General features: G+C 39.9%; 1 protein-coding gene across 3 annotated transcripts in view; it reads right to left on the reverse strand.

Moving 5' to 3' along the window:
* SRRM3 (serine/arginine repetitive matrix 3) overlaps positions 1-26,742 on the reverse strand; it is a 191,172-nt gene that overhangs the window by 77,929 nt on the left and 86,501 nt on the right. For all 3 annotated transcript variants that reach the window (XM_087927089.1, XM_087927100.1, XM_087927084.1), the window contains exon 3: positions 1,365-1,624. In XM_087927089.1, coding sequence (XP_087783215.1) covers positions 1,365-1,588 — 224 coding nt within the window. In that variant the 5' untranslated portion in view covers positions 1,589-1,624. The remainder of the gene's footprint in view (positions 1-1,364; positions 1,625-26,742) is intronic.

Raw genomic sequence — 26,742 nt, forward strand, 5'->3', positions numbered from 1 at the left:
TTCTTTAAACTTTAGGGTTTTCATATGACAATCTTTATTTTTCATTAAAATATTCTCTGCAAAACCTGTGGCTGATTTCATGTAACCTGCTAAAATAATGATTTCTTTGGTTTGGCCTTTATGACTTATGAAGTATAATTGCTGAATGTGCCAAAGGTGGTATATTCAGTGCACAATTTTTATTTATTTATTTTATGTATTTATTCGAGTGGCATGGTGGTCTAGTGATGAAAGTGCTTGCCTTCCATTTGGAAGGTTGAGAGTTCAGTACTAGGTAGCGATAGATGTTTCCTTCCTAGGATGCAAAGAAAAAAAAAATCTGCTGTGAACTGCACATGGCATCAGGAAGGGCATCTGGTCAGTAAATGCTCAGCTCTATCCAATTACGCCAACTCTACCCCGAATAAAGGAATAAAGGAGTTTTTTATGTATTAAATTTGTTTGCTGCCCATCTTTCAGTGTGATGACCCTGCTACTGAGTAGCTGTCATTATTACATTATGCTTTGATGCAGTATATAAATTTTGTGAGTATGGCAGGTGCAGAAGCAAAAAGGGTCAGAATTTGAGAGGGGAACAAGACAGAATATCCAAAAGGAATTCAATTGTTCCAACTCTCCTAGATATAGTTCCCTAGCATGGCAGAGAGGTGGTGTTGACCATGATGCTGTTTTCCTATATGAACAATGTGGCTGTATGACAGTCAGTTCTAGAAGGGCCACAAGCAAACAACCGGAAACAAGATGGGACTATTACTAAGTCAAGAGGTAGATGGAAACCATTACATCATATGAGCAAAAGGTGGCGTGGAAATTTGATCCTTAGTTTCACTATAAATAGGGCTTCCATTTAATACACAGCAATTATTGAAATTCTTTCACAATATCAATATCAATCGCATATACTACTTCACAGTGGTTTACAGCCCTCAGCTTACAGTGTCAGTCTATTGTTCCTAGGTCCTCATTTTACTCACCTCTGAAAGATGGAAGATTCAGTCGACCTTGAGCTGGTGAGAATAGAACTGCTGTCAGTCTGCAGAATTAGCTTGCAATAACAGAATTCTAACCACAGCACCATCAGGACTCTTCACGATAATTTCATTACTTTTTCTGCAATATATCTACTTATTAGAAGTTCTTGAACCAGTTTTTCCGCTTCTGGTTTGTCATGAGAAGCCTGTTAGGGTAGATCCCTCAGAAACATTGGGGTAGCTATTGTGCAAACTTGGGTACTAGGTCAAACAAGTACTCACTAAACCAATAGTACTGATGATGCTATCCAGTTTGGGTAATGAAATGTCTGCAGGAAAACAACCATGCTCAGGGAGCATTAAGGACTCCTCACTCACTCGACCCTCACTTACCCTTGCTCCTCCATCATCTCCTGCAGCTCCATGCACTTCAGCTCCACCCGCCGTTTCCTCTCATGGTCCAGGATTTCTCGGTGTGCCTTCTTCACCAAGCCAGATTCTACCAGTCGTACTTCCTCTTCTGGTTTGTGCCAAGTACCTGAGGCACTGGGCTGGGGGAAGCCATTAGATGTCTCCTGCGGTGAAGGCATCTTGGTGCCGTTGTTATAGACAGACATGTAAACTGGGTGGTCTTTGGTGGTATAGGCTGAAAACTAGGAAGAGAGGAAAAGCACTTGTTTATTTTTTCATTGGGTGGGGGGGGAAATCCGCTAATTTACAATTAAAATTAACATCGGCAGATAATTTCACTGGGATCACACTCTGGTTGTGTTCACTCAACACACTTAATTGATGAATGAATGACTTCATTTCTGAATATGAACAATGTATTGAATCTTGAACAAGTTAGTTTTATATAACATGCTAAGCCACAAACAATCCAAGCATAGTATGTAGATTCAGCAACAACTTTTAACTAACCTGGTTATGTTGAATTCACACAGCCAAAATATTTTTAAGGTGCAAAACAGATGCAATAATAATGATGAGTTGAAGTCCATGTATCTTAAAGCTACCCAAGTTGGGAAATACTGCCCTAGGATGCATTTCTTATGAATAAGTATCTGTTATAGGGATAAAATATGCTTCACTAATAATTATTCATTATTCACAACAATCAATACATTAAAACACAGTCAAATGTACATGTGAGTAGATGCTAAAAAAATAACATCTGAGAATCAGTTGTTATTGAAACATTAAGTGATTCTTGAATGTCTACTTAAACAAAAGATCTGCTTAGGAAACACTTGCCATATTTTGAAGGCCACCATGGAAAAGGCCCATGGAGTCTCATACATTTACCACTATGGAGATTCAAAAAAGGGCTCCCAATGCCACATTCAACCCTTGGAGAGCTTGATATCTGAATGGTTCATGTATTATTTTGCTCTCAAGCCTTTAAGACTGCTTTTCTCACTCTAATAGCCTCCAGTGTGTTACCCTTTAATCTCTATGCTGGTTAGGAGATGATGGAATCTCAAATGTAACATATGAAAGTCACCAGTTTAAGGAAGGCTGTGTTTAGTCACTTGAAAGTGAAAGCATAGCCCTCTAATCCTGATACTGACACAAAGAAACCATAGCCAACAAAAGAAACTGGCATAAATTGCATGAGATAAATCAATGTTTGAATTTCAGAATCAGAATTTGATTTCATTGTGGAGAATAATACTGAAAGGAGGAAAGCGAGCAGAGAGAAATTTTACTGATTAGAATTACTCAGTGTTATAAGTCATCAAACAGAAACTCATATCTTCAAAACTGCTACATATCAGTAACCAAAAACAGGCAATGTCGATAGCTATGTATTGCATTTTGTCAAAATCTGATTGCCAGAATTCAGCTATTGTCAGTTTGAATAGTTGCAAAAGCTTTGAATGGCAAAGAAAACTGATAAAAAGACACATCTACTTTTTAAAATTAATTTATTCTAGCACCTACCTTCTCTTATCTTATCCAGTCAAGAAGTTTATTTTCAGCTTAATAAAAAAAAATAAGCAACAGCTGAGGAAGGGAGGAGGATGGCACCCAAGAATGACTGAGAAAGAATCTGCAATATCATGATGCACACAGTGCTGGGAATTAATTTAAACAATGTTGTTTTAAATAGGTTTAAGCCATGCATTGTGTCAGGGCTCCAACAAATCCACCCTCATTCAAATCGAAAGTGTTAGAAGTGGCCATGTTGGTACAGCCGATACTAAATCCCATCATATATTTCCCCCTTGACCCTGGTCATCCCCCCCCCCAGATGTGACTTCTCCAGTGGGACACATCCATCTCCAAGAGTCATCCATCATGCTCTCCAATAACCTTCTTATGCTCTGTCAACTTTGGGCTACCGAGGTGATTATCTAGGCATTTCAAGAATGCCTTGTTTCCCCCACCCCCCACTCCCTTTTTCTGGCAGCTAAAAAGCCCAAAGGAGTATCTTTTTAGTGGACACATTGATGACCTCAAGAGAGATTGATGAACTGCTATTCTCACAATTTCTAAGCCAGCTGAAGGTCAATAGAGAATCCAAAATCTGGAAACCACATCTCTAACCCAACCGAAATTCCAGATTGGGAAAGATGGTGGTTCTTTCTCCATGTAGGGGAGTGGATTCCCAGGATACCCACAGCAAGAATCATCAGCTTTGCTGCTGGGTACAGTCAGGCATGAAAAGCCATGCCCCTTTATAATGTGAGTTGCATGCATTGCACAGGTGGGCAGGGCTACTGTTCCCCGCTCCATTATGAAGCTTGCTCATTTTCCCATGATGCTGTGGGTGTTCTGAGGTTGCTGCTCCAAAGAAAATTCAACCTCCCTTGCAAATGAGAGGGGGAGATCCTTGAAAAGGACCCCACCTCAGGTGGCAAAAATCTATCATGCTATCCTCCAGTCCTTCATGTTTGTATGTAGGTACAGTTTGCACTCTTTTCACCTTGTGGCTGGTTGTTAATCCTTATCACGAAAATGAAGTGGAGTCAGCTAAGAAGAAAGGCTGGGATAAAACTGTCTTGTTTTGCTCCTCCCTACTGGCCAGCTGATCATTGAACACTGTTACTTTCCCATCAAAATGGTACCCATTATCTACTCGCAGTTGTATACATTTGAACTGCTACATTGGCAGGAGTTGGGGCAAGGATGCAAGTAAATCCCATTGCATAGCACTCAGGTGTTAAACCTAGTGTCAACCTGCAAAACGACTTCAGATGAAGCCATGCTTCCTTCTGCTTAGTTTCTTGTTGCCATTCGGGGGGAAGCGGGGAAGAGCATCAGGAATACGGTGCCTAAGCCAGGTAACATCTACCATCCAGCATGAGAACCAAGGTCCTGTCAATGGACACCTGTTGAAGTTGAGTGGGAACCTACATCTGGACTGATTGGCCCATGTGACTTGAGAGATAATAGGGGGTGAAGAGGTATTAGTCTTTTAACTATCCCTATATGTGGAAATAATTTAGAGCTAGCGTCACCTTTCTAAGTGCCAATATGATATACTCAATAAAGGCTCTCTTGAACCTGAACAAAGCAACACAGTCTAATGCTGAGGTACTAATACCACTCTATAAATCCTTAGTAAGACCACACTTAGAGTACTGCATCCAGTTTTAGTCACCATACTATAAAAAAGATGTTGAGGCTCTAGAAAAAGTTCAGAGAAGAGCAACCAAGATAATTAGGGGACTGGGGACTAAAACATACGAAGAACTGGGCACGGCTAGTCTAGTGAAGAGAAGGACCAGTTGAGACATGATAACAGTCTTGAGGGGCTGCCACAGAGAGGAAGGGGTCCATCTATTTTCTAAAGCACCTGTAGGTCAGACAAGGAATAATGGATGGAAACTGATCAAGGAGAGACTCAACCTGGAAATAAGGAGAAACTTTCTGACAGTGAGAACAATCAACCAATGGAACAGCTTGCCTTTGGAAGTTGTGGGAGCTTCATCACTTGAGACTTTCAAGAAGAGATTGGACTGCCATTTGTCAGAAATGGTGTAGGGGTCTCCTGCTTGGGTGTGGGGAGAGAGTTGGACCTGATGACCTACAAGGTCTCTTCCAACTCTGATTATCTGCGTCCTGACTTTCCTCAGTTCATTACTTGGAACAGTGACACCTGGGCTACCAAGATTTCCAGCCAACAAGTCCAGTGTCTTATCCGCTGACCCACCATGCCACCCTAAGTAAGGTAACAGAAACTTGCAAGCCTAAGAGTACACCTCCCCCCTCCACAACCTTATAGTCCAAGAAACTTGGGAGGGTTCCTTTTGAGACGTTGCCATGCCGTCCTTTTTTTCTGTAGACTCAGCTGCCTCTTCTGTGTTCATTGCATAAATCCGCTCTTCTTTCTCTTCTGTCTCTTAAGGACGTTCTCACAGACATTTACATCATGAGAAGCACTAACCAGCAATGTGTGAAGATGGAGCTCAGTACAGTGACTCTTGCCCCATGGCTATGAGAGAGAGGTGGGGTGGCTTTGTAGAGCTGTATTTTTTGTAAGGAATTGGAATAGGGCAGAGGTCTTCAAACTTGGCAACTTTAAGACTTGTGGACTTCAACTCCCAGAATTCTCCAGCCAGCATGCTGGCTGGAGAATTCTGGGGGTTGAAGTCCACAAGTCTTAATGTTGCCAAGTTTGGGGACCCCTGGAATAGGGCAACAAACAGTCCTTTGGTGATAGTTCATGTCAGAGACTGCATTCTTAATCAATTGCTTTTAAGCAAAGGACCATGCTGAGAATCAAAAGCTCTGTCAGAAAGTTTCCAGGTCTTCTCAACCCATGCTAGAATTATGTGTGTGAGGAAAAGGAAGATAAAAGAATCTGCAGATTGGGACTTCCGGTTTGAGCTTCTTCGGTAACAGACCAAAACCTCATCTCTCCGAGGCTTCGATCTGTGCTTGCTGCTGGAGCGCCCCGAACCAGCTGGTTTCCAGGCTAAGCCACCCCATAGAGGTGGTGAAGAGTGGGGGAGACTGCCTGCAGGGTTGAGGAGAGCCGCATCTCTCCTCCCCAGCTGGCCATTACTCCCTTTCCCGAAGGCATTTGTAGCGGTGGTCAGAAATGGCCACCACAAAGAAGAACTCAACCGGAAAAGAATGTGCAGAGGAAGATAAGAACAGAAAGTTTTGGTTGACCGGGTCAAACAGCAAAAACAACAAATAAGGTATCCTGGAATTTAAACCTAACAACATTGTTCCCAGAGAAGATTTTGAAACTGCGAAGGAGAGAGAGAAGGGAAAGGATTAGGTTTTTTTTCTTCCTTTCCTTATACTGACAGCTAAGAGACTTAAGCAAGAAACTGAAAAAAATCCACTTTGACATTAATAGGCATCTAAACTGAAAATAAAAGTCAAAGGGATAATAAAGATTTCTGGACATTTAAAAGTTTTTAAAAGCTGGAAAGGGGGAAAAAAAAAGTATAGAAGGGCAGGATCTGGAAAAATGGAGGAGACTGCCTGGAATTAAGGAATGGAACTGTAATTAAAAGGAACTTACAGTGAAATTTTAACAAGATTCCTCAAAGATACATTTTAATGGAAACTTGGTAACAAAATAATAGAACCCCAGGAAGAGAAAGTGGAAAAAAGTAGAAACAGCCTTGGCTTATTTGGATTATTTGGTGATTTTTGGTTTTTGCATCTAGATGACTAAAATTAACTGGGTGGTTGTTTAAAAGTTTTTAAAATGGTATCACTCTTAGAAGAACTAAAAATGGAAGTTAAAAAATGGAAAGAAGATGCACAAAAAGGGAGAAGTTCTTTTGGCTTTGTGTTTCAATTCTTAGAAATGGAGATCTGGAACTATGAGAAGCAACAAGAAACGCTTGCAGAACAAGAAGATTGGGACAAAGAAGAAGCCATCTTTAATGATAAAATAATTTTAAGTGGGGGGAAAAAAGAAAAGGGGGGAAAGAGAGCGAAAGGTTTAAGATTAGAAAAAACAACCAAAAAGAAGAAGAACAATTTGAAAGATAAGTATAATATTAGAAAGCAACAGAAGAGGGGATTACAGATGAGAGAGTTAGAAGTAAGAGACGAGGGGGTAAAAGGGGAGGGAGAAGAAGAGGGGAAGAAGGCAAGGAAAAGAAGTTGTAAAAGACAGAAACAAGAAATGGAGAAACAGGGAAAAGATATAAGGATTGTAATCATAAGTTTGTTTAGAGATAATGGGTGAAAATTTAATTGCAAAAGGGATTCTGCAAACATAAGATAGGTTTGTTATATTAAAAATAGAAATAACTTTAGAAAATATGATGATGGATAAAATATTTATTGTAATACAGTGGGATGTTTGTTAATAAATAAATGAATTAAAATGATTGCGGGAATTAAAAGGGAACATTTTTAATTATTAGTAATGATTTATAAAAATATAAGTGAGAAATATGGAAAAAAAAGAATTAACTATGGAAAGTTTATAAGTGTTCCCAAGGAAGTATGATATTTAATTGAAAAGAAATGTTAAAGATGTTAAGATTTAATGCATATTAATGATAGAATTGAATTGGAATGGAATGTGTTTTATTTACATATATATATATATATATATAATTTTTTCTTTTTAAGAATATAGTGTCTATTTTAAGAATGTACCAAGCAGAATTCAGTTGGAAGTGATGTATTATATTGAATGCTATAATCTTAAAGGTAACATTGAAGCTTAAGAGCTTGAATGGATAAAATTAAAGGATATAAAGGTGTCATACTGGTAATTACAGGAAAAATTCTTAATAAGAAAAGATAATGTGAAATTGTAACAAGACAGACAAAAGTATAAATATAATGATTTGAATTGAGATAATTAAAACAAAGTTGAGAAAATTAAAAGAGGAGAAAAACTATGTAGAAAATATAAAATGGTAATAAGATACGGAATAGAATAAAAAAATGAGCATGAAATTGAGTTTTGTGTCTGTATGAAGAAGTGATAACCTGGGACCATGCTATTTTCAAAAAAGATGTTTTATTTGTGTTTTGTTTTTGTGAAAACCTGAATAAAATTTTCAAAAAAAAAAGCTTTTTTTTTTGAGGGGTGGGGAATATTTACACAGCGTGCTCTTTTGCTTTTTCAAAATTAGTATTATTTTGGTAGGTACTGGCTACCTTTGACTTATAGTCATTTATTTAAAGACCATTCAAAGTGACAAGGGCACTGGGAAAAGTGACTTACAATTGGTCCTCACTCTTGTGACCATCACTGCATCACCAGTCCTGTGATCAAAATGTGGGGACTTGACAACAGGCATGTGTTTGTGGTGGTTGTAGTACCACGTGATTGCCATTTGCAACCTCATTAGCTAGGTTCCAGCCAACAAAGTCAATGGGGGAAGCTGGATTCATTAAACAACTACAGCAATTTGCTTAACTGTGAGAGTGGGAAAAAAGATTGTAAAATCAGAAGTGATTTACTTAACAAGCACCTTGCTTAGCTATGGAAATTCTGGTCCCATCTGTGGTCATAAGTCAAGGACTACCTGTACGTGCAAATTCCACATATGTTTAACTTTTAAAATTGCAAAAAAAAACCCAAACCAGCCAAAAATCCCAACCAGACCTCTTTGAAAAGAGAATGAAAGCTGGGCAGATTCCATGACCCTGGAATTTCTTTCCTCATCTGAAGAAGCAAAGTGAGCATTAGCATTTAATAGCTGAGTGTTATCTTCATTCATTTAATTTCTATTAATTTCTAATCTAATAGGGCCTTGCAAGATAGGATGTCTTGGTGTTTTCCCTCAATAAAGCAGAAATTGTGAGATTGGAATCCAAGTTTAATTTTTTTACCCAGCTTGTTGCAATTCTCTACTTCAGATCTTTGTCTGCAATCTCTTTGTTGCCAAGAGCAAAGCTGCGCTGATGCTAAGAAGCACTTGCCTAATGCACTTGGTGTGGGACTCAAGGATTTCCTTCTTTCATTTTTTGTTTTCCCTCTGCAACCCAGCAGACACCACAACTTTCCTACTGACTGACATTCAATGGGAACAAACAAAGAATGGGGCCCTTTCCATTATGGGCTCATCGCTGTATGGTTTCTAATACCACACAAATATCTGGCTGCTTAAAAGAAACCCAGGGAAGCCATCATGTGTTCTATGTTATCACATATTTGCAGTTAGCTTGCTTTTTCTTTGAGCAAAAGAATGAAGGTGAGAAGATTTCAAAAGCTGAGATTCAAAGGCAGGATTTTCTCATTCAGCAGTCTTGGAGCTGCGGCTAGTGGTTGTTTTGCGCCTGTAGCAGCTGTGACAAGATTCAGAATGTTCTGTACAGAGTAGAACCATGCACAAATGTACTCTAATCTGCTTCAAGCCAAGGGCTAGTGCAGGCTATGTTAATTAAAGAACCTGAGCAAGGAAAACAAAGGCCAAGCAGAAGGAAATTAAGCTGGGAAGGCTGTCTCTTGTCTCTGAGCTTTATCAACATTCTCCTCAGCAGTCGGAAACTGCAACTGGGATTCTGCTTTGGAAGCACAGATCCTTTTGGGAATTCTGCTTGGATGTTTTATGAGCTTTTTATTATGGGAGTTGTAATGGCTTGCTTCGCCTGCATACGTGATCTCCCCAATTCCCATTCTTTGCTTTCGACTCGTGGAAGACAAGTTGCTTCCTTTTCCTTGCTTCTGCAGAACAAAAGATGCTGATTTGCCAATTCAGTCATTCACCTTGCAGTGGACAAGAACAAAGATTCAAGAAGACAGCAGGGTAGGGCAAGAGAAAGGACATTGGAATATGAGTGAATGACTGAGTGAGTGAGTGAGTGAGTGAGTGACACTGTGCATCAAAAGATACACTACTTGCCTTCCAAAGGAAAAACACCAATTAGAGAGAACTGAGAATAATAGAGTTGGAAGGGACCTTGGAGGTCTTCTAGTCCACCCCCCTGCTCAAGCAGGAGACTCTATGCCATTTCAGACAAATGGCTGTCCAGTTTCTTTCTGAAAATCTCCAGTGATGGAGCACCCACAAATTCTAGAGGCAAACCTTTCCATTAATTGTTCTCACTGACAGGAAATTTTTCCTTATTTCTAGGTTGGATATCTCTTTGATATCTTCCATCCATTACCTCTTGTCCTACCCTCAAGAGCTTTAGAACAGGGGTCTCCAACCTTGGCAACTTTAAGACTTGTGGATTTCAACTCCCAGAGTCTCTCAGCCAGCTTTGCTGGCTGAGGGACTCTGGAAGTTGAAGTCCACAAGTCTTAAAGTTGCCAAGGTTGGAGACCCCTGCTTTAGAAAATAAGTCAAGAAATAAGAGCCTCAAAAAGTATCACAATGCAGTGAAGGACAAGTCATCAGAAATAGAAGATATTAAGCTATGGTAGAGAGTTGTTTTTTTTAACTCTGCAATGTTGTTTTATCAGAGTCGCATTCTTGTGCAGAAATCTTAATCTCTACCAGAGACTTGTAACTTTTGATTATTTCTTGAATATATGAGCAACGTTCATAGCCAGGAGAAAGCATAGGCAAGCAGGCAAAAATAGTGGCTAGTCTGTCAGCATTCCAATGAAACACTCCATTTCATTCAGCACTCAGAAATGAAATCCATCCAAGTGTAAACATTTATTTAAGAAGTCATATTGGCACATCCGGGAAAACATGAATCTGGGAATTCTGGGTTTTCTCTTCCCAATTGAAAATCAAAAGCCCATCCCCTGCACTCACCAGTCCATCACATAGTCCAATCAACCATCACTTCAACTGGAGACATTCCTCCAGACACTCCTCTCCAGGTGCAGGGTAACTTGTCCTTGACTTTATGAGAAGAATGTTGTTGAGTCTAATCTTCCACCTCTCTATGAAATCCTTCCTCCCAAATTCCCAGGCACTAAATGTGACAGACTCAAACTTCTAAATAAAATATGGCTTTCAAGGCTGACATAGTCTTTACCAAAAGCAGCAATTTCTCCCAAATCAAGCTGCCCCTACCATCAGCCCCATAAGGGTGGTTTCTAGAAAGCCAGATGTAACAACTCACCTTTTTATAAGCCATGCAAAGACAAGACACCCCCCCCAAAAAAAATAAATCACTGTCCTTCTTGAATCTGCCATGGCTTTCTTGATGCTGCTTTGTATGAGTTTTGATTGAAATTCACTCAGGGAGCTCTAATTCATAGGTTATAATCAGAGGCATGATGGGATACCAGTCTCACCATTTATTTTTACTTATTTTTATTTGTCCATAACATTTCTACATCACTTGTCTCACCTAAGTGACTCTGGGCTGTTCATAATAAGAATTATGAAGAACAGAAAAGGATTTGGAATCAGCGATGATCAGTGAGGCAGGGTAGTTACATTCTCATTATACAGTAGACCAGGTTACAACAGGTACAGGTAGTTTCTAGGGAAATTTAGCTATTCTATGAGCACTTTGTCTGATTGGGCAACTATGCAGGACAGAGCATTTATTTGTTGAGATTTGAAGTTGCCATTTGCTTGACCATTCTGATACATAGTCAAGGTCTTTTTGAAGGGTAGCAGCATTGTCTGTGGTGTTGAATAGCTTTACATCATCAGCAAAGAGAACACAGTTGCTCTTGATATGATCACAGAGGTCATTTATGTAGAGTATGAAAAGAGTTGGTCCTAGAACACTGCCTTGGGGGACACCACTGTTGACAGGTACAGAATTTGCTAGGACGCGCCCAATTTTGACCATTTGTTGTCTGTTTGACAGGAGTGCTTCTATCCAATTATGCAGGTGTCCAGAGATACTGTAAGATTTTAGTTTTAGGAGTAGTTTGTCGTGTACCACTGAATCAAAGGCTTTACAGAAGTCTATGTAGATTGCATTTATTGCTTTGCCCTAATCGAGTTGTGTAGTCCATATGTTTTTGCAATGTAAGAGTTGCAGATTACATGATAGTTTTTTCCTGAAAACAAATTGTTTATTAGAGAGTAGGTTGTTTTTTTCTAAGTGGAAGATGATGGATTGGTTAATAATTGATTCCATGACTTTACAGGTGACGCAGCATAAAGAGATTGGTCTGTAATTTTCAACTAGGCTGGGGTTTCCCTTTTTGAAGATGGGGATGACAGTGGCTTGTGACCATAGTTTTGGCAAGGAGCTGGTCCTGAAAGATTGTTCAAAGATTATGCTTAGAGGTTTGGCTATGGCAGTGTGTAGCTTTTTTAAGAAGTAGGCACATATTCTGTCCGGTCCAATAGATAGGGATGGTTTTAGATTGTGTAGTGCTCTTTCAACATTGTCTTCTGTAAAATTGATATGTATTAGATCATTGTAGTTGTCTGTGGTTCGACTAGGAAATACTGGGCATGATCCATTGCTGTTTACAAATACTGAGCCAAAGAATGTGTTAAAGAGGTTGGCTTTAATAGTGTCATCGTTGCAGTCTTTACCATTGGGTCCTTTCAGGGGTGGGATGGGCCTTGAGTCTTTTAGTTTGTTGTTTACAAAATTGTAGAAAGCTCGGGTGGGATTGGTGCATAGAAGGTTTTCTTCTTGTTTAATGTGATAATTGGTGCATTCAGTTTTTATCTGGTGGCATAATTTTTTGTATCGGCTTTTGAAGTTGGCAACATGACCAGATTTATTTTTCCGCCAAAGTGATTTCTTTTTGGATTGAAGCTTCCTTATTGTTATGGGTAATTTATTTTTTCTGGTTTTGGGAGTTGTTAATGGTACATATAGTTTGATGACTCTTTTGACTTCATGTAAAAATATGTTGTAATGGTCTTCTACAGTATTGCATCCAGTGAATAGAAATTGCCAATCAAGGGATGAGAGATCGTTGTTTATAAGATCATAGTTGCCTTTTTTGAAGTTATAATTGGGGATTCTGTTGTTTTGATAATTTTTGTGTGGACATATATTGAGACAAAAGTGTATCATGGTGTGGTCACTGCTGGAAAAGAGTTCTTTAATTTGTATTCCGTAAATTGAATTCAAACTATTGCAGAAGATGAGATCGATGAGATCGAGGCAGTTGTTAAGTCTAGTATTTGTTGGTTACTCGTTGTTCTAATCCCAGATTTGTTACTGCATTGTATAAGGTTGCATGTGTGGGTTCAGTTGTACATTTGTTAAGGGTCCAGTTAATATGAGGTAAATTGAAGTCACCAAGAAAGATAAAAGCATGTGGGCAGGATGCTGCCCATGTTAGTAGTGTATTTAGCTTGTTTGCATGTTCAATGTCATAATCAGGGTCTCTGTAACATAGTAAGAACCAAAATGTGATATTTAAGGACAGTTCACAGACGATGGTATCAGGATAAGCAAGCTCCTGGGTAAGTTGGATGTTTTTTAGATGTAGGGACTTTTTATAGAAGATAGCAACACCACCCCCTCTACGGATTTCACGATCTGATTGGTAAACATGATAGTCTATTACTGTGGTAATGGAGTCAGGGAGAGATGCATTGAGCCATGTTTCACAGACAAATATAATGTCGAATTTAGCCATATTTAGTAAGAGGAGAAATTCAGGTATTTTATTTACAAGGCTTCTTGCATTGAGTAGCTTGCATTTAAGGCCAGTTGTGGTTGGAATAGAGGTAATTAGGGGCGTGCATGCCTAGTTTTGAGTGATGTTGGATTGGATGGGGTGGGGTTGGATGTGGAGTTGTGGGTTGTGTGACTTTCTTTTGATGCAAACAGCTCGGTAGTCAATATATAGATCCTTTTCTCCATTGTCTAGACCATTTTTGAGTTCTTCGTGGAGTTCATGGGTGCAGATTCTTTGCAGTATGGATAAGTCTGGTCTTGAGATAAGTTTTTTGTGGTTGGGATTGGTTTTTGCAATGGTGTTTCTTGGTGAATCTAACTCTAAACTCAAGACACCAGAACCATTTTCTCAGTATCACTGTATGGAAATGCACCTTGTTCCCTCAAAAACTAAATCAATCTTCCTTCAGCAGGAACCCTGCAGAAATTTTCAATTATAGCTCCATTCTGGATCATCACAGGATTGGATATGTATTCCAACCCTTCTGGGAGGCACTGGATTGAGAAAGGTGGATTACACGTTTCTGTGGGCAGATGATAAGCAGGCTTCAGATTTGAGGGACTGTTTTGTTTTTAACAGAATCCTAAGAACCACAAACAGGTGCAAAATACCAAGAACCCATTCCCACAAAAATCTACTCATGCCTTTCCTTTCAAGTATTCTGTCTACAACCTAATATCTTTAGATGATGGAGATTATGTTTTTAACTCATCAGATGAAAGTCACAGCTAGCTGGGTGTGCCACTTATAACTCTACCTAAACCAGGACACCCTGAATATAACAAATCATGACTTCAGCATCTTAATTATCACTTTGCTAGACTACTGTAACACACTTTAAGTCAGTTTCTTAAAAGCTGTATCCGGTACAAAATGTAACAGCCAGTCTGCTGGTAGGACAAACATATTATTGCAGCAATTAGTATAACACCAGTATAGAAGTCTTGGCGTTACACTAAGCTCCCAGGCTTAAATCAAAGTTTTAGTTATTACCTGTTGTGACTCGGAGGTTTGAGCCTGCTCTGTTAGAAGACACAGGCTCAAGTAATGAGGAAGAGGAGGATTTGGCCTTGAGGTTTGAGCCTGCTTTGCTGGGAGACACAGACGTGAGTCAGGAGGAAGAGGAGGATTTGGCTCTGAGGTTTGAGCCTGCTTTGCTGGAAGATTTGGAATCATCTTCCTCCCCAGGAGCTTCCTCCCTAGTTGTGCCTCAGGTGTTGGCAGATAATCAGGAGAGAGTGCCGGAGTCCTTGGCTGAGGATCAAGCCGAGGAATGCTGGTTTGATGCAAGGCAAAGACGCAGGCAGAAGCATGAAATACAACATAAAAGAAAATGTCAAATCAGGGACTGACTTGAGAGACTGACACGCCCCTCAGGAAATAAAAGAGGGCGTGTTAGCTCTGAATCTGTTCGCCTTTGATTTATGGTCTTGTCTTGTTATCGGACTTGGTAGGCAGCTTTTGGAAGGCTGCCAAGGACTTTTCCAGCCAAAGGAATTTAACTCTGACGTTCCTGGTCCGGTCTGTTTATTTATATTCCTTTGGAAATTTGGACTCTCACCTCGTGGTCACAGGTGAGACAGAACAATTACCTATACAGAATACAAAGCCCTAGAATGGTAAAACTGGGATAGGTCAGGTTGTCAGAATTGGCTTTGCCTTTTTGGTCCAAATATCTAGGGAGGGCCTCTGAGTCATAGCCCCTCAAGAGGCAAATGGAGTGTGGGCCAGAATGCAATTGCTTTCAGGTCTAGCTGTAAGCTTTCCCATGGATGTACATTATCATCATCATCTTCTTCTTCAATGAACCCATAATCCCTTGCGGGATGGAGTCTGGGCAACTGAATGGAACCAAGTATACTGGCTGGATGCCCTTCCTATCACCAATGCAGAGTTATATTCAGCAGATATATTCTCATTGTGCCCAGAGAGAGAAATATCTGCTTCCACCTAGGAGAGAACTCACAGCCTCCTGATTGTGAGGCAAGCACTCCACCTCCAGGCCACTGTACCACTCTTTCCCGTGGAACCCATTATTCCTGGGATTTCGTAAGACTGTTGAAAGTGTCCCATTTAGATATGCTTCGAATGATACAGTGCAATGCTATCTTATATAGATTTGTTGAGATCTTGGTGTTTTACTCTGTTACATCATTCAGAATCTCCATTTACAAATATTAGAAATCAGTACATGTTTTGCTCATCCCCCCACAGAAATCTTGGGGAAGGTTTTCCTAACCAGAGGCTTTCCATATATAGAGACTGCAGCTCCCAAATTTCCAAGCCCTGGCAATAGTGGTTAAAACTTTTGGCGATTCTGCCCTGCCACATCTGGAAACACCAGGCTGGAAAAGGCTGATATACACTGATTTCTTTACCTTGCCAATGAAATACTACCAATTCCTCCTCCCTACCTCTGCCCCGCTTTGTGTTTTGTTGCGCGTTTATTTTTAAAAACAGTACTTTCCAAATCTGAGTAAATTACCACAAACTGGGTAACGAAACACAAACCCCACAAATATACAAATCACAACAGGGGCATTTAAATGGACTTGACTAAGTGTTTTACCTACAGAGGGACTTTCTGATAAGTGGTTTTGGGTAATGAAGGAAAAGGTATAAGAAGAAAAATAAATCAACATCATTCTATTCAAAAAGCTAGGGCTGCCTACTCATTAAATATCTTTTTTTACTTGATTGATCACCTGTCTCCAGGTTGATTAATTAAGTAAATTTAAATCAACATGTCCATTATTAAAGCTTCACTGCAGCTGCCTTTTACTGATTTCAAGGGGACTATGAAATGACTTTCAATTTAAGAAGCAAAACATGCATATAATCAGGCCATCTTTAAAAATACATACCTTACTCACTGCTTGAAAAAAACACTAATATTAGAATAGCTTCCAGGGACAAACAACCATGCTCTTAGTCCTTGACCCAATAAAATCATTCTTCCTGAGGAGTTAACTAACAATAAATGTTATTCAATCTGCAGATTATTTCATTGATTCTAGTTGCCTTTCATTGTGTCACAATATTTAACCTAAAAAAAGAGTAAAATTGTACTGATCTGACCATTCAGACTTATAGGGGGAAGGGGGAAATAGAAAGTGAAAGAATTATTCTCTGTGGAGCTAACATGGTGCCAAAAAAGAGTAAACTTAGTAATCCTAGATCAGTGGTTTTCAACCCTGGCAACTTTAAGATGTGTTGCTGCCTAGAGAATTCTGGGAGTTGAAGTCCACACATCTCAATGTTGCCAAGGCTGAGAAATACTGACCCATATGGATATATGGATAGTCCTTGACTTACAACAGTTTGCTTAGTGACTGCTCAAAGTTACAACGGCACTGAAAAAAGTGACTTATGACCATTTTTTACACATTTGGATGTTTGAAAACTGACTCACATTTATGATGGTTGCAATGTCCTGGGGTCATGTGGTTGCTTTTTGCGACCTTCTGACAAGCAAGGTCAATGGGGAAATGAGATTCACTTAACAAAATGGTGTTAGTAACTTAACAACTGCAGCGATTCACTTCATAAATGTGGCAAGGAAAGTCGTAAAATGGGGCAAAACTCACTTAACAAATTGCTCACTCAGCAACATAAATTTTGGGCTCAGTTGTTGAGGAGTACCTGTAGAAGCTAACACTTGATGAATTAAGGAGAAATCCTGCTTGATGGGCTTGGTGAACATGTTTATAGGCTGAGGAAATAGTAGCAGCTCTCCAGACAAGCAGATAAAAACTTGAAAGCTTATTTTGCACCCCTCTTCTTTTGGGGTTCTAATGTTTAAAGTCCAGAGCAGAAATTAAAATATGACATTTTGCATTAACTGTCAAACCCCAAATTCCTATGATTATAACAATACTCTAAGGAAAATAACTGCAAGCCCAGAGAACTTGTGAAATCAGGTTCCCATAGCTTTATAAAATTGACCAAAGTAATGCCACTAAGGAAAGCAATTTTCATCCTTGAAAACCTCCCGTTTTTGCAGATGTGCTCAACAGGATGGAGCCAAAAGAGTCAAGATGGAAGCTACAACTGCACCATAAAAAAAAAGTTCAGAGCTTTGATTGTGCAGTTGTAACTACCATTTTGCATCAACACATGTAAAGGAGGTAGGGGCATTGATGTGTGATTGTGACTACCACCCTGACATTATTTTTAACTTTCTTGCGGACTTCCCCTTCCCCACTCAAATAGGCATGCTTAAAATTACTCTAAATGCATAAAAATAACACTACAGTATCTTTACACAAACTTAAACATTTGACCTGCATCAACAAGGGGTAGACAAAATTGGCACACATTGTTAAATGATAGCAAAGGGCCAATTATCTCTGTTCACCTTTTGCTATCTTTGTCTTCTAGACTTTTCCTTCCTTTTGCATTTGCTGTCACGCACAATTCTTCTCCTGTCCCCTAGGAAGAAGGCAGACATAACTCAGCTGGAGAAATAATGAGAATCCTGGTCCTGACAAATAATCCCAAAGAGCTGATGATGCACAGAGGCAGATTGTATAACAGCCATACAGTATGTGGTGGTCTCTTAATTCAGTCAAGAAGAAAAGAGCTCAGTCAGTGATATCTGGGGTGCTGGACAAGTCTAATTTATTACAATCCCTCTCAGCCCTAGAAAGCAGGCATCTAATCTATCTATCTATCTATCTATCTATCTATCTATCTATCTATCTATCTATCTATTCATTCATTCATTCATTCATTCACACTCTGGGTGGCATAAAAAACTAGAAAAAAATATAAAACTAAAAATGAAAACAGATGTCCCAGTCTTGTTCAGGACTAGCAGGCTCGAAAGCCTGCAACTCTGATTGGCCTGCTGATAGCGGATCGTGATTGGTCACCTCAGACTGATCCGATTGGCTAGTAAGCGGGCTGCCGCGATTGGTCTAGCCAAGTGCGGCAAACTCAAATCACCGTCATTGGCTGCCTAGCCACAGCCAGCCCTATATAAGGGACTGCTGCGGCTGGGATATTTCGCTCAGATCTGAAGTCACTAATAAAAAGCTGTTGTTGCTATCTGAGTCTTGTCTCCATCCTTGGACCTATCCTCCCAGATCTAACACTGGCGACGAGGATGGGATGCGGAGACAACGAAGCCTACTGAACACTCGCTGAAGCTGAAGGAGCACGTGGCTGACAGAGCGCAACATCGGCGACATGGCCAGCAGCGCTTAGACCAGGGCTGAAGAACCATGGCCCTTTTTGACTTGTGGACTTCAGTTCCCAGAATTCCTGAGCCAGCCATGCTGAAGTCCACAAGTCATAAAGGGCCATGGTTCCCCCACCCTTGCCTTAGACTAGGGGTGTCAAACTCATGGCCCATAGGCCAGATGCGTCATGTGCCCCACCTGGTTTAGTGAAGGGAGGGAAAGTCCCGATACACATGACAACACTGTGACAACACTGTGACAATGCGAGTTTGACACCCTTGCCTTAGACAAATAACAAACATCAACCCCAGGCCTGGGACCAACACCAGCTTTTTCAAAGCTTTCTGGGAGAGTGGATGCCATCTTTATTTGTGAGGGGAATATTGTTCCAGAGGGTGGGAGCTGCCACAGAGAAGGCACGCTTCCTATACCCTACAAGAGGATAATGTCTAATTGATGATAACATCACCTTCAAGTTTCTGAGTTCTATAGTATCCCAGGATTTGAAATGGACACCTAACATTAGAGCCATTGTTAAAAAGGCACCACAAAGAATGTTCCTCCTGTGTCAACTCGGAAAGCTCAGATTGCCCAGGGAGCTGATACAATTCTACAGAGGAATTATTGAATCTGTCATCTGTATAACTGTCTGGTTTGGTATAGCAACTAAACAGGACAGGTATGGACTTCAACAGATAATTAGGACTGCAGAAAAATAATAATTGCAAACAGCCTGCTTTCCATTGAGGACCTGTATACTGCACAAGCCAGAGAGAGGGCTGAGAAAATACCTACATACCCCTCACATCCTGGTCATAAACAGTTTCAACTCCTCCCCTCAGGATGCCACTACAGGGCATTGCATGCTAAAACAAAAAGGCACAGAGACAGTTTTTTCCCTTGTGCTATCACTCTGCTGAACACCTAACTACCACAGCACTGTCTTATGTTTAAGGATATTTACCCATGCAGTAGATCTGTACTACTATTATCCTTCTCATCTTTCCTATTGCCTTCTAATAGTACGATTATATTATTTTGTTGTTTGTATGTACATAGAGTTTATGGACTGGAGACAAATTCTTTGTATGTCCAATCACACTTGGCCAATAAAGAATATTCTGTGTTCTATAATATTCTATAACTGGACCATCAGTAACATATTGGGTGGAAAGAAATGACTGGAGAGTAGGAGTATCTCAGATATCCAGGCCCTATGCCATAAAGGGCAAAACAAATTGGCTTCAGGTTGGCAAGTGGTATGGCGAGGCTGCTGTCCCTTTATTTATTCAACTTATATGTGGAATATTTATATTAAGGGGAACTGGATGGGAAGATGATGTATGGTTTTTAAACTGAAGAAACATCAATAACCTGCCACTTGAGGAAGGCAGGTCCAACCTTTACATTGTCGGTTCCACCCAATTCTTAATTGATGAGGTCTCGTGGTTGGTTAAGGCCTTCTGTGAGGTGGCAGGAGGCTGGATCTGAGCAGTAATCAATGTGTCAGCTTTGGAAGCTTCTAGTTCTAATCAGGGGTGGGATTCTACCAGTTCGCACCTATTCGCTAGAACCGGTTGTTAACATTCTAAGCAGTTCAGAGAACCGGTTGTTAGAAGAAATTACTGGCCTAATCCTGTAAGGAAAGCAGGAAGGAAACATTCTGGTGTTGCTTACAGAAACTGCCTCTCCGTTAACCCTTATTACATTCTTGGCAGGACTAGACTTCCTGTCTCTGGAACTTCTCTGGAGTTTTCCCTGCTTCCTTTGCTGGTACTTTGCTTGTGTGGAGTGACCATTCAAAGTTACAATGGCACTGAAAAAAGTGACATGATCATTTTTCACATTTACGACTGTTGCAGCATCCCCACAGTCATGAGAGGCCATGGGAGGAGATGCGTGCCTCGATGTAAGTGATATTGAGTTGGCCATGCCCAGCCAATAACATGACCACCAAGCCATGTCCACCCAGTCACATGACCACCAAGCCATACCCACCACCTAAGCCACCCCACCACCTAAGCCACGCCCACAGAACTGGTTGTTAAAAATTTGAATCCCACCCCTGGTTCTAATTTAGCTTCCAAAGCTGACAGGAATGCTGACACAATGTTCCTTTGTGTGAGAGGAGGTGTTTCCATCACCTTTGAAAGAAGCAGAGATGCCTTTATTAAATAAAACTGTTTTTAATCATTATATGCCTGTCTCCATACCACCTCTACATGAGATGGAGTAGCACGTAAATTAATTAATAAATGCCAACTTTTCTTTTAAAAGTTGTAGCAAAAGTCAGAGCCCTACATCTATAAAAGACCCTAAAAGAAGCTGATTATTATCATGAAAATTGCATGATGGTTAAGGATGGTTAAGATCCCAGATCTAGAGGATTCTGGGATCAGAATCCTCTAGATTGCTCAGTAGTTTTTTTTACTAACAACCATAATTGTGGGGAATTCCTTATATAGAGGTATTCTGTAATTTATATGTTCTCCTGGAGTCACAGCTCCTGCTTAAAGCTCCGTCTTTTCCCCATCACCTTTAATAACTCCTGATAGACCTATGGGAAGAAAGACACACTGTAGATTGCAATTCCTCTCCATATATACATGGCTCCTGGCAGACCCTGCCATGCACATCAGCCTGTGCAAATGATTTTAATTGGGTGCACGCTGCACGGGTCTGAAATGCCAGGTGCTGAAATTCTCCCCATAAATTTCAATCTGAGAATGTGACATGAAATCCATTTCCCAGATACTGGCACATTTTTGTTGATTAGCTAAACCCTGCCTCCTTGTAAATGGATGTAAAAAATCTATCCCTCTAAACAAGCAGAGACTGATGTCAGTGATGGAGGTAAAGCCGGTTTTTGATGGCTGTCCTGAAAAACCATGTTCCAAAAATGTACAGAGATGAGGCTTCTATCAATGGCCACAATCACAGTCTAATACAGGTTGACAGCTAGCCAATACTTAGGAGGAGGGTAATTCATAATCATAAATCGTACATATGCTTATTTTCAGTAGTTAGTGGGAGAATTTTCATTTGAATCACAACATGCAGGAAGGGGCAATTTCATTTCCTTCCAGATATGATTCTGGTGAAATCGTTCTTTTATATCCTGCTAAAGGGTTTAGGGAGAATCCCTCTCCCCAGCAAAATGGAAGGCAATAAAAACCATGAGCCAGCCATGTGTGGCGGCAGCCAAAAAAGCTGATACAATCCTTGGTTGAAATGTGTTTAAATATTAGTAGCTCGGGTTGTTGGTTAGGTTGTTGGTTTGAGCTCAGAGCTTGGCAATTTGGTTGCAAATGTTTTTGTCACCATTTGAGGAGACATCGTCAGCATGTTTTGAACAAGAGGGTCAATTTATTTTCCAGAGCACTAGAGGGTAGGACAAGAAACAATGGATAGAAACTAATCAAGGAGAGAAGCAATCTGGAATTAAAGACTTTCCTGACAGAGGGAACCAGTGGAACAGTTTGCCTTCAGATGCTGTGGGTGCAGGGGTTTGGACTTAGAAGATCTCTACAATCCCTTCAAGCTCTATTCTGGTTGATTGTTTGAAAAGAGAGAAATTCAGTGGGAGTGTGACTGAAATGGAAAGGCTTACATTTTCCTTTCTGCCTGATGGGCTCCAGATGAAGATTGCTGCCATCTGTAATGTCAATAATTAATGGAGGGAGAGAAAAACTTAGCATGATTCTTAATGGTAGATTATGCACTACTTATTATGGAACAGAAAAGAAGACTTTTAAATAAATCAAAGACACACAAAGCTAGGTTGTATAGCCTATTTAAATCAGGGCTACTTTGTGTTCTTTTTCTTCAATAATTTTATTAAGAATTATATAAAATGATGAATTAATACAAAAACTATATATGTGTGTGTATGTGTGTGTGTATATGTATATGTATATGTATACACACACATATACATACACACATATGCATGATATACGTACATACATATATACATACACAATATATGCATACATGTTTACATACACAAACACAAGTGCATGCAAAGAAAGACACATCTATACACACATCCACACACACACCCGTACACAGCATGGGGGGAGGGGGCAGGTGGAATCCATTCTCAAAAAAGATTATAAGAAAAAGAAACTTTCTTCTTCATTTTCAGCAAGCATATTCGATATTAACAACTTATCTCTATCTCTTAAAATACAACCAGCTACATCTTCATTCCATACCTCATCTCATTTACTATAAATTATCTCTAAATCTTCAGCTCTCCTTATTAACCAGCAAAGGTCCAGTAAAAAAATAACAATACCTAACAAAATAAGTGTATAATCCTTCTTTCCATTTAATTTAAATACCCCTCTTCTCTCTCTTAACCATTAAGCATTGCAAAATAAAAAAGCTATTAAACATTACCAAAAATAATAATATCTTATTTGAACTAAATGTTCGAAACTAATGCATTACACTGTTAAACATTTCCAAAAGAAAAACTATCCAATCCAAATAAGCAGGGGTGGGATTCAAATTTTTTAACAACCAGTGGGCGTGGCTTAGTTGGTGGGCATGGCTTGGTGGGCATGTTATTGTCTGGGCATGGCCAACTCAATATCATTCACATTGAGGCACACATCTCCTCGCCTGGGGTCTCATGACTGTGGGGATCCTGCAACAATTGTAAGTGTGAAAAATGGTCATAAGTCACTTTTTTCAGTGCCATTGTAACTTTGAATGGTCACTCCACACAAGCAAAATACCAGCAAAGGAGGGGGAAAAAACTCCAGAGATGTTCCTGAGACAGGAAGTCTAGTCCTGCCAAGAATGTAATAAGGGTTAACAGACGGTTTCTGTAAGCAACACCAGAATGTTTCCTTCCTGCCTTCCTTACAGGATTAGGCCAGTAATTTCTTCTAACAACTGGTTCTCCAAACTGCTTAGAATGTTAACAACCAGTTCTAGCGAATAGGTGTGAACTGGTAGAATCCCACCCCTGCAAATAAGTATTAAACATTCACCAAAGATAGCAACTCATTTAACTGTAGTCAGATAAAAGAATTTTGTATTTTTTCCTTCTCCCAGGGTTACATCATGTTCTTAGTTAATTGGTTAGTTAATTCTCCATAAATGACTGTTCAGTTTTTATAATATTGCAATATTTTTCTTCATGATTGTTTGCTTGTTGTTTGTTTTTTCTATTTTTTTTCCTGATCCTCTACATATAATTTAAACTCTTTTGCCCATATTTTAGTTAAAGAAAAATTGCAAGAATTGCTAGGGAGATTCTTAAAGTTCAATTTCTGTTGGTTATGAGCTTTGTTTGTCATGTCAATTATGAAACCCTTAAAGTGCTATCGTTTGTAAAATGTTGACAACTAGAAATCATCTTTGCATGTCAACAAATTACCTATTAGCAGGTGTATAAATCAATTAAAGAAATAAATAACCTGCTAACTATTACTACATTTTCATTGTCAAATGCAAATTCAGTAATATGCAAGGCATTCAAGAATGTAAAGGATCTAATTTTCAAAGATACATTCTAAGAAAAATGATTTTATTACCATGGCTTGCTTCAAAATATTTTTCAAACATTATTCCACAACCCAGAAACCAATAGCTGCTCTCTAATATTAGAAACATCCTGCCAGTGGTGAAACCTTCAGGGATCTCGTGAATATTCAACATTTAGAAAAGATAATTTTAGGGAATAACTCATTTGAATGCTTGTAGGAGGGCATCCATTTCCCAGGGATTTGCAGACTTGCAGGGAAGAAAATTCTCTGTTTTCACACACATGGCATTCTACGAGTTTCCTTGTAATTCTAGAACAATCATTCTTATCTCCTGCTGAATCCACCTCAGTAAGTGGCTGATTGCTTAATTACATTCTGTCCTCCCTTCTTTTTGTGCACTGATAGCAGACTAAAAATATGCATAGTCAAAGCTGAGGCCAACAGGGTTAGACAGCTGTATTTACGTTTCTCCTTGGTATTTGAGTGCTTCTTCAGAATTGGCTGAAAATTAGAAATGCATTAGCCAGCATATGTCCCCAGCTTGTAGTATGCCACCAACATTGATGAGGTCACATGCACAGGGTGTTACTTAAATGCATAATTGGAGGTGGGGGTAGGCAAAGGACCGGATCTGAATAATAAACCCTTGGGTGTGTCTTCCAGAGCCCTTTCCAAAAAAAGTAATTAAATTCACCTTTGTCATATGACAGAGGCAGGGATGATTAAATCAGAAGGGACCCTCATAATAATTCCTCAGTTGATTCACTTAACTTTATTTAAAAGTAACCATATTTAGTTTGGGTTTTGTACATCCACTTTTCCCTAAAATTACGTAACACATCTAAAGCAGCTAATCTTGGATCAATAAAATACAACCGGTATTTGCAAAATAAGCCATTATACAGAATAACAGAATTGGAAGGGATCTTGGAGATTTTATAGTCCAATACCTTGCTCAAGCAGGAGACCCTATAACAGGGGTCTTCAAATTTGGCAAGTTTAAGACTTGTGGATTTCAACTCCCAGAATTCTCCAGCCAGCATAGCGAATTCTGGGAGTTGAAGTCCACAAGTCTTAAACTTGCCAAGTTTGGAGGCCTCTGCCCTAAAACCATTGTAGGGCTGTCCAATCTCTTCTTTAAAACCTCCAGTGATGCCTGAGCACACCTTAGCATGGCTCGACATGGTGCCTTTCCTCAAACAACGTTCTCGGGACAATAGCTGGCACAACCTAGCTATCCTCCATTTTAGATTAGACTAGTCTGATCTCTCTGCCCAGTCCCTGTGTAACCTTCTTTCCTCCTCTATACTTTTATCAGGTTTATTTGTGCATGTACCACATCAGGTGCTGAGTTGCTAGGAGACATTCAAGGGAAAGGTAGCAGTTGCTAAGTGCCCAAGGAACAAACATAGTGACCAGGATGCTGAGAAATAATTCAGTCAACTACCTCAGTTGTCCCTCATGCAAACTGGTTGAAAGAGAACCACTGCTAAGGAACAGCAAGGAGGGAACCATCATTCATGGAATTTGGCTAACTCTTGGTCTCAGAACATACAGAATTGACATAGAAAGCCAAGAATTATAGATACCTTTCCCATTAATCCCAGATTTAATTTTTCCTGTTTTATAACAAACCTAGCTAAATATCACTGCTGGTGGGGATACTTTATTCCTCTCCTTCTATTACATTTTTTTAAACACCACCCTATTTAATATGTATCCCAAACATATTTGTGTTTGTCTTCCACTATTTCAGTTCTTCCTATGATGCTCCCACACATCCTGATCTTCCTAGAGCATCTCCTGTTGCCATGGCACCCAAGAAGAGTCTCACTTTTCTCTCCCCATAGCCTGCCTGAACTAGGCCTGGTGGAATGAAAGGGTGGCCTGGTCACCTGGGCAACCAAGCTGATATATCCCACCCCACTGGATGATGCATTACCATAGCAACCTACCTGCTGTTTGCCCACCCATCTGTTTATTCTTCACCTGGGTGTTTCCATAGCTCCTGTCCCTGGCCCAGGTCGTGCTCTTCACACCCCCATATAGCAGGTGGGCATAATTCTGGTTTTGAAAGAACTTCGAATTCCAACATTGCTTCCAGAAACAAAAGAGTGGCTTTGGGGAGGCCCCAGAGGCAAAATGGCAGCTCAGATTCTAGAAACAAATACTTAACACCACATTCAGCTTAAGAAAGTTTCTACAACCATCAACAAAATAAGATATCACTTTAGGCACATAGTTGTGCAGAGAGCATCAACCTGGGTGAGAAGCTGTTTAGACCAAATGTCCCTGAGCAATACTGTCATGGTTTAACAAAGGATGAAGAAGTTCAACACTTAAAGGAAAACAAGAGCAAAGTCCTAGCTGACAGAAACCGGAAGGGATTTTGTCATACATGAATGGGGAAGGAATTGGGGAACTGGAGGATTGGGTGCTTTGTTTTATAAATTAGTGTAAGCCTGTTTAAGATTGGACTCTTCTGGGGTGTAAGTTTCCCTTGCTACAGAGGAAGGAAATGTGCCCCTGGTTTTCAGCAGTTGTGGATAAGGGAGATGGGTCAGAAAAGCTGCCATGACCCTGCAACTGAGCCCCGCCTTTTTTTTTTTTTTTTTTTGCATGCATCAAATATGTGA

This window comes from Pseudonaja textilis, chromosome 1, assembly GCF_049901715.1.
Source record: "Pseudonaja textilis isolate UNSWEBS1 chromosome 1, rPseTex1.2, whole genome shotgun sequence".
NCBI classification, from domain to species: Eukaryota; Metazoa; Chordata; class Lepidosauria; order Squamata; family Elapidae; genus Pseudonaja; species Pseudonaja textilis.